Source organism: Pygocentrus nattereri, chromosome 20, assembly GCF_015220715.1.
Source record: "Pygocentrus nattereri isolate fPygNat1 chromosome 20, fPygNat1.pri, whole genome shotgun sequence".
Classification (NCBI taxonomy): domain Eukaryota; kingdom Metazoa; phylum Chordata; class Actinopteri; order Characiformes; family Serrasalmidae; genus Pygocentrus; species Pygocentrus nattereri.
The window spans coordinates 24,326,651-24,344,716 of record NC_051230.1 but is presented as its reverse complement, the minus strand read 5'-3'; the positions used below and the strand labels follow the sequence as shown (position 1 = coordinate 24,344,716).

The following is an 18,066-nucleotide window of genomic DNA, read 5'->3' as shown; positions in this document are numbered from 1 at the left end:
ATCTCCATAGACAAACACTGGCAATAGACTAGGTCATACTGAAGAGCTCATTGACTTAAGAACGTGACACTGCCACCTTTGCCATAAATCAGTTTGTGAAATTTAGTCAATAGTAAGTGCTAATATTGTGAATTGAAAGTCAAGGAGCAACAACAGCTTAACAGTGAAACAGTAGACCACACAAACCCACATAGTGGGGCTGCCAAGTGCTGACGTGCGTGCGATGTGTCCATCCTCTGTTGCATTACTCGCTACAGAATTACAGACTGCCTCTGGAAGCAACAACAGTGCAAAAACAAGAGCTTCATGAAAAGGGTATCCATGGCCAAGTGTCAGCTGGTATGGAGTTAATTGTGTTAATGACGTAGCACTGCGTGGTAATACCACTGATTACTGCAGCTACAAGTTACTGCTGTCGTGAAATAAAATGTCAGGCTTGGCTGTTACATTGTGGGGGTTACAAAGGCTGAGAATTCTTCAATGGTAGTCACTAGAATAGGCTTCATATTTCAGCATGCCATTTTAGGGAATGCACTGCTCCAAATTACTGTCTTCACATTAATACACTGAACTAATTTTAGAAGCAATTTAGTTTCATTACTACAGACACTGCTAGGCAAGTGTGTTGCCCTGATTTTATTTGATTTGTTGCTGTAGTGATAACAAATGGATGCTAAAATCTAAAGAGGTGAGGTTTGTCTGCGTTATTTCTGCGTCCCAGGCCACATACTAGCACACTTCATAGTATGCGCAAAATAGTGCAAATACCATTAGAATAACACTTATTAGTGTTGCAGGTGAAGTACAGAGGTGTGTGGTTTGGGACACAGCATTAGATCAGCCAGTTAGAGGTCCAGCTACAACAGCTGCTTATTAACCGCCTCTACTTGAAAGTTAGAGGTATTTGTTCACTAAGGGTAATTTATGGAGGTACACTGATGTTTGTTTTTATTCGCCAACTTCATTCTACATTTAAGGATCTTCATTGTTACTTCAGCACCATTTAAGGGTTAACAGAAAATTCAAATGAGAAGCTGGGGCCATATTACAGAAACTTTCTATTTTTTTGTTTTAACTTGAGATCTGATGGGTCAAGATAAGATTTTCAGAAATTTGTGTTACAGAAGCAAATTATATCTTAATTATCTTAAATCAACTATTATCTCTGAAGTAAGAGAGAAGTAACAAGAAGAGACTTAACCAGCAAGTAATTAACTTTAAGTACTATAAAACTAAACATAAAAAAGATAAAAAATATTACCAAAAATATTAACAACATAAAGAATTCTAAATAAGTAAAAAGCCAAGATATTTACATTTTAACAATATTTTGCCTGAAATTGACATGAAGTATTGTACATGAGTTACAACATAGTTTAAATATAAAGCTCAAGAATATTTACACTATAGAGATATTTTTAGAAAATATATTGCACATGTATTGTTGATTTATATTGCACTGGGGAAATGGTGAACAATTCACAATATGTTCTGTAGGTGTGTGAGGTCTAATGGGGCTGGAGGAGGTTCTACTGGGAGCAGTGCTAGTTGTACAGTATAACAGCAGCAGGAAGGAAGGACCTGCGAAAGCGCTTCACACTTTGTGTACATAGTCAAAATTCAGTTAGTTAGCCAGTCAGCTAGCTACCGTTACTGATATAAAAATACTGATGTAAAAATATTCCTAACTTCAAGTTTAGTTCAAGAAACTTGCCTGTTGGGCTGTTTATCAAAGCGTCGCTGCTGCCCAGTTTCAGTTTTAGTTTCCCAAAGGCTGTAGTTGACTTTTCCACTTAATAAACACACAAAGTTAGGACATAATGTAGGAAACTTTTAGTTCTCTCCATTTTGACGTGTGTGAACACACTATGCATATTTGGTTCTGCATCAGACGCTGTTTCGGCAAAGCCTGTGGTTCTTGGAAGCAGATATTATGAAAGAATCATTATTATTGTTGTTGATTGTGATGATGCTAATCCAAAAGCTCACTGAGTGGAGTTTGATTTGTTTCAAATGAGGCGCTTAAACCCTCAAAACTAGAGACATCTACAGACCAGTTACTCCTGTGGGAGCCACAAGAGTTTTTGCAGTGAAAATGTGATGGACTGCAGCTTCAAATCACAGTCCACAGCTACATCTCCCTTTTTTCCTTTTTTCTTTTTTGACATCTGTGCAAACTTTTTAATAAGAAAAAAAACTTTGTTTTGTGGGCCACAAATCAAATTTATTTGTCTAGTGCTTTTTATAACTCATATCACAAAGCAGCTTCACAGAATTCCAGTAAAGACAAAGTTTTAACATGACATGTAAAATCCCCCAGGTGAGCGAGCCAGGGGCGACTGGCAAGGAAAAACTCCCTCAGAGCTGAGGAAGAAACCTTGGGAGGAACCAAGGCTCAGAAGGGGGGAACCTATCCTCCTCTGGTCAAACTACCTACAAAGTTATTATACTACTAATATTAATAGTAGTAGTAGTAGTAGTAGTAATAGCTAGGAGCCTATGTAGGGTGGGCAGCTAGTCCAAGGCAGGTGGCGGTAGCTGGGGCGTGGGCAGCTGGTCTAAAGCTGGTAGCAGGAGAGCCCCACAGTCAGTCGTCCTTCAGTGTCCGTAGGGAGATGGAATTAGTTTTGTTCTGTTTGGGTGTATGTAAGACAAAGAATGTAAACATTTCCAGAGTGTGGCTAATGACTCCGGCAGATCTGACTATAACAGCTTAACTAAAAGGAGAGAACCAGAAGGACACACAGACACAGGAGCACCCTGAAACAGTTTGGCATCCCTCCGCTACACCGTCCACAAACCTGAGTGACTGCATGCGAGCAGCGGGATGACAGCACCAGCGTCTACTACACCAGCGTTTACTATAATTCTCTGTGTCCATGGACCCCTGGATCTGCTGCCTTTATCTAAGGGGGAACGTTAACTACCAAAAGCTAAACTGAACAAGTGAGTTTTAAGCCTAGATTTGAAGATTGTGACTGTGTCTGAGTCCCCAACATTTTCTGGAAGATTATTCCAGAATTGGGGGGCTTTATAAGAAAAGGCTCGTCCCCCAGCTGAAACCTTCTGAGTTCAACGCTTTACAGTTACAAACAGGTGGGCCTTATTGACTTTGATGTGTTCTCATCTGCTTTGTCCCTTGGTTTGCAAAAATACGTGAAGTGTGGCTGACTCATCTTAACCACACACATTTGTTGGTGCATGTCACGTCTCAGTCAAATGAGGATTTTCTGAAGACTGCCAGTGCAATTTCTGTATGGCCTTTACAGAAGTCAGGTGGATGGTGTACAAACAGGTAATTCAACACCATTGTTACCCTTCCCAGCAGTGGTTATTCAACAAAAATGACTCCAAGATTAAGGCATAGAATGTTCTGGGAGATCACAAAGAACAAAAGGGTAACATCTAAGGATTTGCAGGGCTTCTCACACTGGCTAATGTCAGTGTTCAAGAGTCCACAGTCAGGCAAACACTGAACAAGAATTGTATGTATGGAATGATATAATGAAGAAAGCTATTACTCTCCAGGGGGAACATTACTGCTTGTTTAAAGTTTCCTAAAGGCTACCTGTATGAGCCAGAAGATTGCTGAAATAACATTATATGGATGGATAAGGCAAAATATATTTTATGCCTTAAATGAGATGTAATATTTGACAAAAGCACTGCATTCCAGCATAAGAACCTCATCCCAGCTGTGAAATGGCAGTATTGTCATTTGGGTCTCTTTTGCTGCTGCTGGAACAGACCATGAAATTTTACAAGAGAATTTCTACAAGATTCTATGAGAGAATCCATCCCTGACCAGAACCTCAGCTGAAGATGGGTCCTGCAGAAGGGCAGCGACCCTGAAATAAACCAGTTAGTCCACAAAGAATACTTAAAGCAGAAGAAATGTTACATTTTGGCATCGCTCAATTAAAGTCCAGTAGAAATGTTGGTTTATCCTACGTTCACACCGGCAGTGACTTTTTGCCATGTCGCCCAAAACGCGGGTCGCTCATCACCTGGGTGTTACTGAACTCCAGCGGTACCTGTTGGTTGCCATGGTTTCACTGACGCCAAGCACAAATCAGCTGTCCCGCCAAAAATAAAAGTCCTGGCGATGAATTATTTTTGTGCTTATTTTTATTTAATGCCCGTGTCTCTGCAGTCAGTATGTGTGGGAAACAGTATTTGGTCTACTTGAGGCGAACGGACCGCCGCCGTTATTCCATCTCTAGTAGGAACATTTATCTAGGAACCAAGAATGGAGCGTGCTTCGCTGCTCAGTGCTCAATTCCTCAATTCCTCCTCAATCCCGCTCCACTTCGTCACGTGGCCGACTGGTATGACAGAGCTAAAGCCGTTCTGTGACGAATGAGCCAAGATTCCTTCAAGTGACTGTACAAGGCTGATCAACAGTTGATCCGTTTGGTTGAAGTCATTGCTGCTCAAGGGGCAGAGGTGTAAATTCAGGTCCAGAAAGTAAAAATCCTTCCCAGGATTTTGTTCCAACTCTGGAACAACTCTGCTGGTGGTTTCATCTAACCAGAGAAGCCGTGAGGTTGGAATAAAATCCTGGGAAGGATTTTTACTTTCTGGACCTGAATTTTACACCTCTGTCAAGGGGGTCACACAGGTTCCTGAAAGCAGAGGTTCACATACTTTTGCTAACAGAGACATTTAATGTTGTATCACGTTGTTGGTGTAAATGATATACATATAAACTATATAAATTGTGTTATTTGTTTCACTGGCTTCTTTTATATAGTTATGACTTAAATGAAGAGCTGATCACATTGTATGTCACAAATTCGCGTAATGATAAAGGGTTCACAAGCAGCACTGTGGGTAATACAGCAAGATTTCTTAGTAAGATTTTTCTTCCCATTAAAGCGTTTTGCATGCTGATGTGGCCCCATGTGGTGCAGCAGGTGCCCTTTTTATGCCCCTACCATTCAAACAGCCTGCTACTGGATTTATGGTTTTTTCGGTTTGGTCCATGAGCAAAGGTACCAGTGTTTTTTTTTTCTTTTTCTTTTGGCAACGACACATTCCAGCCCCATTCTTTTTTTTTTTTTTTTGTGACCAGCTTGGATATATTAAAGGGTTTGATAGCCTGGTTTAACACATTTTGAGCATTTTGAACATTTTTCTACTAAACTCTCGGGTTTCATATTGGTATCTATATCTGTGCATAATAATAATAATAATTTTAATATATAACATTTTGATTCCTGGAAAAGTCACACAGGAGCATTTAAGCAATTTTTAAAAGTGCTACAAAGGTTTGGAAGAGTGTGGTTTAAGGGTGAATAAAGAGAACTGCTCCTTATTCCAGAGCAGGATCATGTATCTCAGTCACTTGATAGACTCATCCTGTTAAAAAAAAACCAGCCGATTGAAAAGTGAAAATGCCCAGAAATGCACGATCATTATGGTAATTTTATGCCAAGCCTGTCTACTGAGATTAAACCAGATAGCTAGCTAGTTAGCTAGCTGTTAGATAGAGACAAAGAATGGATCTAGACAGACAGCTGCCAATCTGTTTTTGAGAGCACCAAGGTGAAACCAGTATGCACCAGTATGCACTATGATCCCAGACTAAAAGTGGACTCCTTATGGGGTAGGGTCAATTATTTCTCACCAGTTATTAGGTGGCGTTTTATTTTTGCTGTAAGTCATTTTTAGTTAATTCTTGTATTGGCTTTCATGTTGATCACAGACTACAAACATTTAGTGAAAATTATTGGATTAAAAACTGGTGTTCCTACTTTAGCTGCCACTAGACTTCAAAGGTGGTCACTGATTCTAGCTGCATATCAGTATGATGTACAGTTTAGCATGCTAATGCACAAATGTTGAAAGAATTGCCTGCAAATCACCCAGAAATAGTCAAGGAGAAAGCTTTAGCCCCATCCAGATCCAGACATACAGGCTTACATCAAGGACAGGACTCAGCCAGACACGGTGCTTGTTTATAATTGGAATTGGCCTAATCATGGCACCAGGTTTTTCCTTTTTTGGTATAGAAGTACTCCACATTGTACTATGAGAAAACAGAGTTGTTGATAAGATGGGACGTTAGTGGGTTTTAAGAAGAAATTTCTCCCTAAGAATGGTGAATGAGGCCCATTGACCCTACTTTGGATGTGATGGGTCTGGAAAGGTCCCTAGAGTAATCCTATAACACGGGACCCAGATCAGATCATTGTGATGTTTTGTCTCATGATGCAACTAAAGAGGAGTCAAGGTTGCATTCAGGAAGCTCATTGTTAAGTACTAGGTCAAGGTGGCATGTGAAGCAGATTAAATTTGTAGGAACAGGGGTTCTCATGATAGTAAAAGAAGTATTAAGGTAAAAAATACTCTAAAAAAAGATGTGTGCATACATCTTTTGTTTCTTTTGAGCAACCTTCACATTGTGTTTTGATTGGATAATAGAGCCAAGTTTAAAGGTGCAACACTTTGTATTTGCACATTCAAAAGTAGCATTGAGGACAGTGATTTTCTTTTCTTTATAAGCAGTGATGTCCCGACCAATGAAGAATACAGTAAAAAAGAGGTCTAACAAAATATGTAGAGAAACAGGTGGACTGCAATTGTAGAACTACAAACTGCCCCTATGCGCTAAGTGGAACTGATTAAATGCACAATGAGTGTAGATACAAGAAGGTGTACTTAATTAAAATCATGGTCATTGTATAACATTTAAAAAAACAAAACATTTCTAACATGGCAACTTTACAGAAGATGGCATAACGTTTTTGCAAGACAATGTAACATTTCCAAGCTAGTTTAGATCACGTTTATGGGCCCATTCATGAAATTTACACACAATGTAAAGGCCACCTGCTATGTTTAAAGGATGTAGGAAAAAAAAAAAAAAATATATATATATATATATATATATAGTATTTATAAACTACATATAATAAAAAAAATGAAAAGGGAAATGCAGTGTCTTCAGAAAACTTTAAGTGCACAAAACGTCTTATATAATTTAATATTTTTAATAATACATTCATGACCTACAGTCAGATTTGCATGGTAGCAAAATAAGCAAATAGAATTCAATCGCAATTGCATTTCGTGATGCACTGAATTGTTTGTGTATGTGTTTGTGTATGCATATCAGTAGCAAAAACTGTTTCCAAGAACCAAATTATATTTTAAGATACTGCAAGGGTAAATGCAAACTGTTAGCTCAAAACAAAACATCAGATATATGCCAAATGTCTGTGGACTTGATTTATTTACAAATGCACCATCAATGTCATGTTCACATCAGACGCTTGTCCCTTTTGTGCATTGTTTTGTGCCTGTTTATTGTTTTGTGCCAATAAAACACACTATTAAAAGTTGGTCACTGAGACCTAAAATATATTTTTAGAGTCATTTTTGAACGTATCAGTCGTTTTTTAAAAATCATGTCATCAGACAATAATTAATAAACTAACACTTTGTCTTTGTGCCCAAAAGATGCATAATTATGTAATGGAATTTGGGGGAAAGAGGCACTTTGGCTTTAAGACTGTGAGTTATACCTGCTCTGACACTACTAGATCCTGAAACAATACAATTTTTACAATAGACTTTTTATATTCGCAGAAACTGGGCAAAAGAAAAAGAAGGGTCAGGGATGAAAAGACTCATGACATAACTAAATGACTGTAAATGTAGGGTACATCTTGAAATAAAACCTTAAATCGTTGTGAGCAAAATGGGCATTTGATCGATTTAATCAGTTGTTACTGTGAACTGATTGACTGATCCCAAGAAAACAGATTACAAATAGATGTCAAACAAAGTTGTTGTCTCTGTGCAGTTGTTGGCACATCTGGTACTAGACTAGTAGTGCTGGACGGCTGAATTCCTGTACAGTGTGGTGATTTCTTTGCTGAACCTGATTCAATGTAGCAGTTAATTATCACGTTTAGTACTAACAGGGGTGTTAACACGTGGAAATTATCAAACCATCCTGGACTCCAGCCCTCAGCTCCCAATCTCTGTATTAGTCAAATACTTCATTGGTACAGCAATATTTATGAATTCACATCCACATTATTTCAGTATCATAAACCTCCATATGATCATGTTTTTAAAAATGACATAAACCCTTACTCTGTCCAAATCCAACACTGAATACATTTACAGTTTTTACAGTATGTACACAATATTGACCATTTTTTTATTTATGAACTTACAAAGTTATACTATACAAACTTCTTATCATATTCAGTGTAACATCAAAGCACATCCAAGGCTTCATGTGCAACCAAAGAAAAGTTCTAAAAGAGCTTGTGATAAATGAAAAAACTTTGCTCAAGCCTTTGATGACACCAGTGCACTTCTATGGCATGAAAGAGCAAAGCGACATCAAAAATATTCTACCCGCTGAAAGATAAACAGAATCTATTAGTATTCACTAATAATTGCATATAAACATGTATTGGGAATAGATTGACTACATACATCAGCAAAAACAAATTACTCTCTTGAACAAAGAAGCAGAAAACTGTCAAGTAAATTCTTTTTAAAAACAATCATGATAATAAAACATCATCTTGTAATTGGATATGGCCCAAAAGATAGATATACCAATGTTGACTACTTTGTACATCAATGTACATATACCACTTCATAATTATACAGTCAAAGTATGAGTCTTTTTGTGCATATTTACTCACATTGTCAAATGATCTCCCATACAGGACAATCTACAACAGAACAGCAGCTTTACATGGTAAAACTGATTGTTTGAAGCTAAAATAGTCAACCACTAATCTAAAGAAACATTAATCCCAAAATTCTTTCTTAATCCCTGTCTTTTTCTCACACACACACACACACACACACACACACACACACACACACACACACACACACACACACACACACACACACACACACACAGCCAACAGTCTTACATACTTGATAAAGAGCAGTTTACAGAAATCAGTACACATAAGTAGAGAAGGTGGATAAAACCATGTTCAGACAAAAAAATGTTCAGAAGTCAAAGTAGAGGGACAAAGCAATCAGTCTTGTCAAGATTTGAGGTTGTGTGTGCAATATGTGAGGCTGAACATAATGATACTTTTAAAAGCATTATCATAGTTTTACAGTGTATTGTGAATTTGAGACACTCTTAGGAAGGTAACCAGGTCTCCATGTGTCCTCATTTTTGAACTCCTCAGCTGAAATGAGACCATTTGACCATTATAGTCCAGTAGACTGCGTAAATGCTGTCTCTGTTCATGGTGGATTTAGTTAATGTATTTTTTTTGTAGCACCATAGGGGTCTACTGTTGTTCATTTGCCACTTTTGACCTTTGACAGCTCTGTTCACTCCTCTTGTGTTATAAGTCACTTTTGGCAGTTCTAAAAGAATACTTCAGCATTTTTCAGTTTTCAGTCTAATCTCTATTAGCATACTGTCAGTTACAAAAGACAGTAATTTGAACGCTATTGCCAGAATAAACTTCTAAAAGAAGCCATTAGGAAGCTGCTTAATTCTTTCAGTTAATGCTTATGCAAAACATTTTTTGTAGAATACTTTCATGAATCCACAGAATTTTTAAATTAAGTTGTTACTAGTGTAATAGTGAGAGTTTTCACAGGCTCTGACGTGGATGCCAGAAAACCTTAAGGAAAACCAAATAACCAGAAGTGCTTTTTTGTCTGTTCCTTCCTCAATACATATATGGCAAATAGAGATTATTCTGAAAAACAGTGGAGTAATAATTTATAGGTCAAAACTCAATCTGTGTTGTTCATAAACTGAGCATCTTTCTTCTAAATGTTATGTCCAATGTTCAATATTATTCTTTCTGTCCACTTTCTGTATCACTCCATTCCTTTCTTTCTAAGCTTCTCCCAGCACCCCATTTGTCACTCTTCTCTAGCTTTTGGGGTAGAAAGGGCGTGACTCTAGCTTGGAGGTGCTGCTGCGCCCCCAGCAGCCGGCTGCCAGGCTCATACTGCGTTGGGCCTGGCCACGCTCAGGCCGTTCCGTGTGCATCCGCTCACCGTCTGACTGGCTCTGAGTACGCTCCGGCTTCACGTGGACGCTGGTGGGTGAGCTGGGTGCTGGCTGTGATGACATGCTGCGTAGGACGTGGTTGCGCTTGCGCAGGAAATCTGTGTTGGCTCCAAGGCCGAAACTGGCCTTGCGTAGAACCATGCGTGCACTGCTGGCTTTGGCTGGACGAGAGCGTTGTGTGTACTCGAGCTGAGAGAGGTGGGCCGCATAGCCATCTGTTATGAACTGGAAGTAAAGAAGGACAGAACTCTGTCTGTTTCCAAGAAAATGTATCTAACATTTATGTTACACTGTGCTGTTACTGTATCTTGATTTCTGCTATAGCTAGAATGTCACATTAGTCTAAGGTCAAAGGTTTAGAATCACTTGTCACTCATTTTTGGCAATAACAAATAACTTGTACAGTGTAGATTTAAATATTAGAAACTAAAGACCAAGGCCATTTTAAGATGTTTTTTAAAAACATTTTAAGTATTCAGGAGATGTTAGAAGTTATTAAGAAGTTCATATATCATATATTGTAACGTATTTATGAAATAGTTTGTCCACATCTCCACTGAGATTTAATAACCACTTATTATATTGACCACACTTCATTTTATACAGTCTCTTTAGTATCACCTATTGCACTGTTCATCATGCTGGACATATCCATTAGAACGGTTCTAGCATCACATTATAATACTTTCATATATATTTTATATTATTAAAACATTGATACAAAACTATTTAATGGTTGTGTACTCTATTTGTCACCCTTTAATGCTTATCTGGCGACTGCCAGTGCCAATACTTACTATTGTTCCTTTACAATTTGCGTCATTTTGAAATGCAAACCACATGATGCCAAGTAGGGTTGTATCTTTTTTCAGTACGTTTTATCATAATACCTTCTTTTTTGTCCCTTTCAGAAAAACACAGATTTTCAAAGGATGTGAATTCACCCAGTGATAATTACTTGCTATCAAAAAATCCTCAAACAATTTGTTTTTGTAGCCTTTATAGCTGCTGAGGTAATGCGGACTGTTTCTCAGCCTTTGGGTGCACAAAAGATCTGTTTGCAGTTCTGACCTAAATCATTAATTTCTTTTCTTTTTTTTGCATTTCTAAATGTGCTTTTATAGTTTTGCGTTTTGGTATTTCCTCAAAAGAGATTGGTTAGATTTCTGTTTATACATGCAAAAAACTGTGACATGCATCACATCCAGTCCAAGTCACTTTTTAAATAATAATTTATAACTTCTTGTAGTCATCATTGCATCCAACAGCTATATCGAACAACATGAATGTCACATTTTGCATTTTACAAATGCAAAGCAATAGCAATGCCTATTAAGAGTACCTGACACTGATGCTGCATCTTCTTGGAGGGTCTGCCAACAATGTAGATCTGGGAGGGAGACAGGCCGATGGAGGTGTATACAGAAATATCTTTGGTGGAGCCGTAACCTGCACATGCTTTCATGTGAGCCTGTAGACACAAAAGTATGGCTAAATGAAACATAATTTTCACAAAACACCAGTTATGCTCAAACATTTTCATTCACGTATGCTCAGACAAATATCTACTCCAGTTTATCTATTTTAACTTAAGCTCCCAAATTAATGGCAAATGTGTTATTGGTAGTGTTGGAGTACCTCTGCCATTCTAGATGATGTTAGCTGCCATTTCTGGTTATCAGAATCCTTTGATCACTAAAATCAGTATGAGTGACGAAATTCATATAGGGCAAGCCCTGCAACACATGCATACCTCAGTGATGAGTGACTTAAGGAAGTTAGCCTTGTGTCTAAGTGGGTCATGGACGAGGCCATCGCAGAAAGATACAATGCCGTGAGGGAAGTTGTGCTGGGATAGCCAAGCCACCACTCGCTGCTTCTGCATGTCTGGTCGACCTGTCACGTAAATGATCAGGTAACCTAGGTCCTGCCAGTGTCTACAAACAGGAACAGGAGAAGAATAGGTTAAGACCATGAACACAATGTAAACAGGAAATAGAAGATATGTGTAAATAAAGGCCCAGAGACATACTATTCAGTTATACCTGCAGGATTCAACAGGGACATGAGATGTTAGGAAATTTTAAGAAACATATGGTATGCATAGCAGTGTGTTTCTATATGCCCTGCCAAATCATTCAAGATTATGTTCAATGTTTGCATGTACTTATTTCAGTCTTCAAAACGATTTTCTGCTGCCCTGCAGAAGTTTCACCCAGATACTACATACTTTTCACTTTGCCTTGGGTAGAGAATACAAGCAGAACCTGTGCATGACTAAATCTTCAACAGTGTACGGTCTTTTGATTATTGTTATGAACAAGCACTACTTGCACTTGCACAATAATTAGTGTGTATGCCTGTCTTCTGCCTTACCTGACCACATCCACTGCACCTGCCCGGACTTTAGGATCACTACCCATGATGGACACACTAGCAGCGAAAGAGCCATCTATGCTGAACACCACAAATTCAGTGCCAGGAGGGAGCACTGTCAGATAACTATCAGCATAGGTATGGTCACCTCTGTTAAAAAAGAATAGATCAAATAAGAATGGAATACATATATTTCAGCCTAGTCTACTGTTAAAACTGTCAAAAGTGAATGAAAATAGTTCTAAATGACAGTTGATGATCTGTCTTCTTTATCACTACAAATCAAAAAGTGCCAGAATACAGACATTAAGTAATGAAAAAGTATACACATGTAAGAAAAACAAATTTAAGGTACATAGTTGGACATTTTTGTACTTTTGAGAGTACATTTATATTGATGATTACCTCAATGAACAAAAATATACCTGTACAGTACCTTTTTTTCTGACCATGTAGGGCTGTGCAATGCTGATATGAGAAATAATATCTTATGATTTAAATGTAAAATTTCAGTGTGTATCTTACTGGATGTGCAGCAAGTACACAATCTGAAACTGGACTCAGGTAGGTGCGTAATTGCTCTAATGGCACCTACTGCTATATTTCTTCCAGTATTATTTTGTCACACTAGTACTGTGCACATCATTCCAGAAGATATGTATGAATGAATGTATGATATGTATGAAAGCTTACATCACAATGATAATAAAATGTGACGAATTCTACAGCCCTAGCTTAAATACTTCAGTTAACCACAAGCAACCCAACCACAAAACCTTCTCTTCCATTAAGCCTTGCAGTGAACTTACATTCAAACATAAAAGCCTTTTTTTGAAAGTAGAGCAAACCGTTATTCTACTGGAACCAGATGCTGCTATTTCTGAAGCCTTTATCACCATGTGCGGGTGCCCTGAATTCATTTTCTGTAATAGACTCTGCAGCATATTAGATTCTTCTCAGGCTGGATGGGTAAGCAGGTAACTGGAGTAGGTAAGCTCATTTAAGACCAGTTTACTTTCTGTTTACCTCTGTTTAACTCCAATACAAATGTACAGCTCACAACACCGATTATCTCCCCTGATAGCAAAAGCCTCACTGAAGTACAGGTTTAACAATGTATGATTTTTGGTGGCCTCTGTTATGTTAGCACATAATGTGCTTTTGACTGAGGGACAGATTTGTAGTTTTCATCTAGAATCTGTCAATCTTCAAAAATACCCACAAATCTTTTCATTTCATTCAACATCAGTTGTGCTTACAAATCTCACAGCAATGGTACATCTTAGAAATAGGGTAGGATTACAAATGAAGACTGGATTGGCTTATAATATCATTCATGAGTGATATCTTGCATTTTACCAGGATCAGAAAACAAATAATTTCAGATAATCACTGACTTTTTGGCAGCAGAATTTCTAAGATTCAAACACTTGACAGGGCAATGAAATAATGAAAATAAAAACAAGAAACATAAGAGGTTATTATCAGAAACCAAAACCACAAAGAACTGACTCATTGTCCTAAAAAATAAAAAATATTGCAATATTTTTGTTATTAAAGACTGCAAGTTCTGTCACTATATTTTCATATTGGTCAGGAAAAAGAAGACTAATTAACCCAAAACTGCTTCAAGGGTGTTGCAATTCCTTGTACCCCCAACTCATAACCCCACAATTCTTTCCCTATAGGTTGCTGTTAAAGAGAATAAATTCTTTAGGTAAAATTAATGTTACAGGTAAAATTAATGTTAAACATTTTGAAGTGTTTATTTAAATAAAGACATCTTTATCACTTGTTCATCTTTATAATCTTTATATTTGTTACATAATCCAGTGTAAACCAGTAAAAGAAACTAATCCCAAAATTATTAATAGAAAAAAAATAGTTTAAAATCACATGGCTTTTTTAATTTACATAACAAGCAAGTGATGCAAGTCTGGAATCCCAGAACTGTCTAATTATCAATCACTTGTAAGTTTATGATCTTAAAAGACCATCTTACCTGACTACCATCTTAATTGGGTAGACGCCAACACCAAGTCGTTTGCCCTCTTGTTCTGGAATTGTGTAAGAGATGCGGCCACTGCTGTTGGTCACCTCTGTACAAAGATATTCCCATTCCCCTGAAGGTGGCTGGGTCATAATATGTACATCCACCTACATGTACACATAAACAAACAAACAAACAAACAAACACAAGCTATTCAGTCGTTTTGCAACAGGGGTGTTAAACCATTCTATAAAAAACCTAATAATTCAATGAACAGAACTAATTTTGCATCCATCATTTGATCTGATTCTAAATCTTTAAATCATCTAATGTTTGACAGCCACCAATAATGCATGAAAGCAAGTGCAAGGCTTTAGAAAATACCTGAATAACTACAGAATGACTGTCTGTCTTCTGGCACAATTCCTCAATAACAATTTTTATAGTTGTACACTACCAATGGCAAATGACTGACAATGCAAAAATCCTGTAGTTGATCTTTCACTTATACATTTAAATAAAAATATGCAGAGAGTCTACTACTTGTCACATGTTATGTGTGCACAATTGTTCAGTTTGCCAGCTGGGAAGGTTAAACATAGCTTTATTATTTGGCATTCATTTTGTTCAACATCATACCTTCTCACCAGCCAAGGTTACCATATCAAGTGGTCCATACATAAAACGTCCTGTCACAACCTTCGGAGCATCTTCTGTGAAAACTGAGTCATTTACTCTGTGATTGGCCGTCATATTCTGTCAGTCAAACAAGAATATCAATAAAATTCCATTATACAGATGACAAACCCAATTAACACTGGTAAAATCTCGAAACTGAAACAATTGAAACACCTAGACTAATTCTATTTACTGCCAAACAAGTCTTCCTGACAAAAACCTTTCCCTTCACAGAATTTAGGAAAGATACTGGTAGACAAATTACCGATGCTATTGTAATGACCTATTTCAACTGTAGCCCCATTAAAAAACTGAAACAGCAAACCTATTTTTGAGTTTACATTTTCTTCTGAGCTACTCACTCGGATCTTAACGTGAGTTCTCTTCCTCAGCCATTTTTCACGTGGCTTAGAAGGTGTAAACTCTGACACCTCTCTGCCATCCAGCTCCAAAATACTGGAACTGTCATGCCTCATGACCTAGAGTGGAAATGCCAGAGAAAAAAGGGTATGTGTGTGTCTGTGTTAGATAAGTGTGCAATTACAACCTTGTACATTTCTCATACACAGTCCATATGGTAAAGCTTAAAACATTATGCTTTCAATAGCCTTAACAACAAATCATGACTGAGTAAATTGGGAAGAATGAAACAGATAAAGTATTTTTGTATAGGATGTTCAAATCTTGTAGGTAAACTTGCAGACAGCATTTACAGAGAGTCTACACTCACCGGCCACTTTAATAGGTAATAATAAATCGTATTTAACACAAAAAGCTAATCAGCCAATCACATGGCCATGACTCATTTAGCATGTAGAGGTGGTCAAAACAACTTGCTGAAGTGCAGACCGAGCATCAGAACGGGTGATTTCACTCAAGAAAGGTGATTTAAGTGACTTTGAACGTGGCGTGGTTGTTGGTGCCAGACGGGCTGGTCTGAGTATTTCAGAAATTTCTGATCTACTGGGATTTTCACGCAAAACCATCTCTAGGGTTTACAGAGAACGGTCAGAAAAAGAGGAAATATCCAGTGAGCGGCAGTTGTGTGAATGAAAATGCCTTGTTGATGTGAGAGGTCAGAGGAGAACGGGCAGACTGGTTCCAGATGATTGAAAGGCAACAGTAACTCAAACAACCAACCAAAATCTCTGAGGAATGTTTCCAACACCTTGTTGAAAGTACGCCACGAAGAATTAAGGCAGTTCTGAAGGCAAAAGGGGGTCCAACCTTTTAGTAGCAAGGTGTACCTAATAAAGTGGCTGGTGAGTGTATATTGTTCCACTCAGCGATGATCAATGATGGCTTCAAACAGTTGAAAAACACTGGCAAGCTAGTTTTTATTATTCTATATAGGGTTTAAATTGGGACATTCTAAAAGTAAAAACCATTTGTATTTGTATATTTTTGCCAGGACTGTATGCTAACCTCAAACTGAATTTCATATGTGTGCCACATTTAGGGCAAAGAATGTGTTAACACTGGAGTGAAATTCATGGTGCACAAAGACTAGGTGTATTTATCCTTCAATAACTGTATTTCTACAGAACATTATTTGTGGTAGATTATTTGCGATAATCAGGTAAGGATTACAAAACATTATAACAGTAACTGAACGTGTTGGCAAATTTCAGCTTGCTAACATTAGCAACCTGCTAACGTATGCATGAGATACAGCATCTGTCATTTCTCTTTACTACAAAACGTTATTGTACAATTTGAAACGATCCTACCTTGCATAAATCCAAGCTGTAGATTGGAAAGTGTATAGCATGTAGCGTGAGAATATACTGGATATTGCTCAAAATGAACAATGTTAGTTTAAGAGTCCCAGATACTGTACATTATTATTATCTTACCCTTGACTGAACATTGCCCTATGTTCTGTTCAACCCCAGTTTGATCTTACCTGCCTCAACAAGAAGGACACAACGTCTGTGGACTCCCAGTATGAGGCATGAAAAAGATGGGGCAATGCCACAGTGGGGAAGGCTGTCAGTGCATCAGGGCAGTAGAGTGCAAAGTCCAGACGCTTAGTGCCCCACCAGCGGGCAGCAACTATTAAAAGGGTACAAGCAAGTCAGGCTTAGATCAGGACTAATTGTTCATTGTTGAATGGTCAGCGAGAGTAGTCTCTTCATGAACAAAAAATTACGCATAATCATAGCCAATTTACATGCTAGGATAAACGTCAAAATACACCTGTTGCTGTTACAGTATCATGGCTATATCTTACAAAGAAAAATATACTGAAAGAAAAGTTAGTAATATGGACCCATTTCACATTTGCAAACAAATAAAATACATAAGTGTTTAATTAGAGAATTATAGGTTTAAGCTGCTAACTTCTAGCTTCTAGCTTATTTTCTGACTTCAAATCTCAGGATTTTTATGTCCTGAGAGTGACTGGCACTCTGTTCAGAATGGTTCATTTGAATTCAAATACTGCACAACGGCCGACACACTACATCTTGCACTATTTCTTAAATAGGGTGCAAGTTTGAACACAACCAGCAAGTCCTATGTTGTAACATGATGTTTTTAAATCTAAATAAGCCAAACGCTGTAAAGAGTTCTCTAATAAACTAACAAAAAAAAATGATAAAACTGTGGAGACATTGGTACTGATATAAAAATTTTGTTGAAGTGTCTGAATTTAAGTGCCCACTGTGCTATATGTATGAAATAGGTCCATTAAAGAATCTTTATTCAGATTTTGAATTATAATTTGTGTCAGTTTGATTAGTTAAAAGGCATTGGATTAATACACATTATTCAGCAGCCAAAATATATGTCACACAGGATAAGAAAAGATATTTACCACAGGGCACCCTGGTGTTTCAAACCACGAAGAGTAATTTTAGCAAATAACCCTGACAACAGTTGCAAATTTCCATTTGATATAATTATTTATAATTTGGAACCCAAGAGAAAACAGGACTTGAGAAAGCAGCAAGAAAAACAGCTGTGGAAAACCCCAGATGTGTTAGCAAAGTTT

The 18,066-nt window shown here is 37.6% G+C and overlaps 1 protein-coding gene across 12 annotated transcripts in view; it reads right to left on the bottom strand.

The window, feature by feature from the left end:
* Positions 1-6,979: 6,979 nt before the first annotated feature.
* LOC108438467 (membrane-associated phosphatidylinositol transfer protein 2-like) overlaps positions 6,980-18,066 on the bottom strand; it is a 76,892-nt gene continuing 65,805 nt past the window's right edge. For all 12 annotated transcript variants that reach the window (XM_017716284.2, XM_017716280.2, XM_017716286.2 and 9 more), the window contains 8 exons: positions 16,978-17,126; positions 15,434-15,550; positions 15,033-15,149; positions 14,406-14,560; positions 12,404-12,553; positions 11,781-11,964; positions 11,370-11,498; positions 6,980-10,252 (listed from right to left, as the gene is read on the bottom strand). In XM_017716284.2, the coding sequence (XP_017571773.1) occupies positions 9,887-10,252; positions 11,370-11,498; positions 11,781-11,964; positions 12,404-12,553; positions 14,406-14,560; positions 15,033-15,149; positions 15,434-15,550; positions 16,978-17,126 (1,367 nt within the window). In that variant the 3' untranslated portion in view covers positions 6,980-9,886. The remainder of the gene's footprint in view (positions 10,253-11,369; positions 11,499-11,780; positions 11,965-12,403; positions 12,554-14,405; positions 14,561-15,032; positions 15,150-15,433; positions 15,551-16,977; positions 17,127-18,066) is intronic.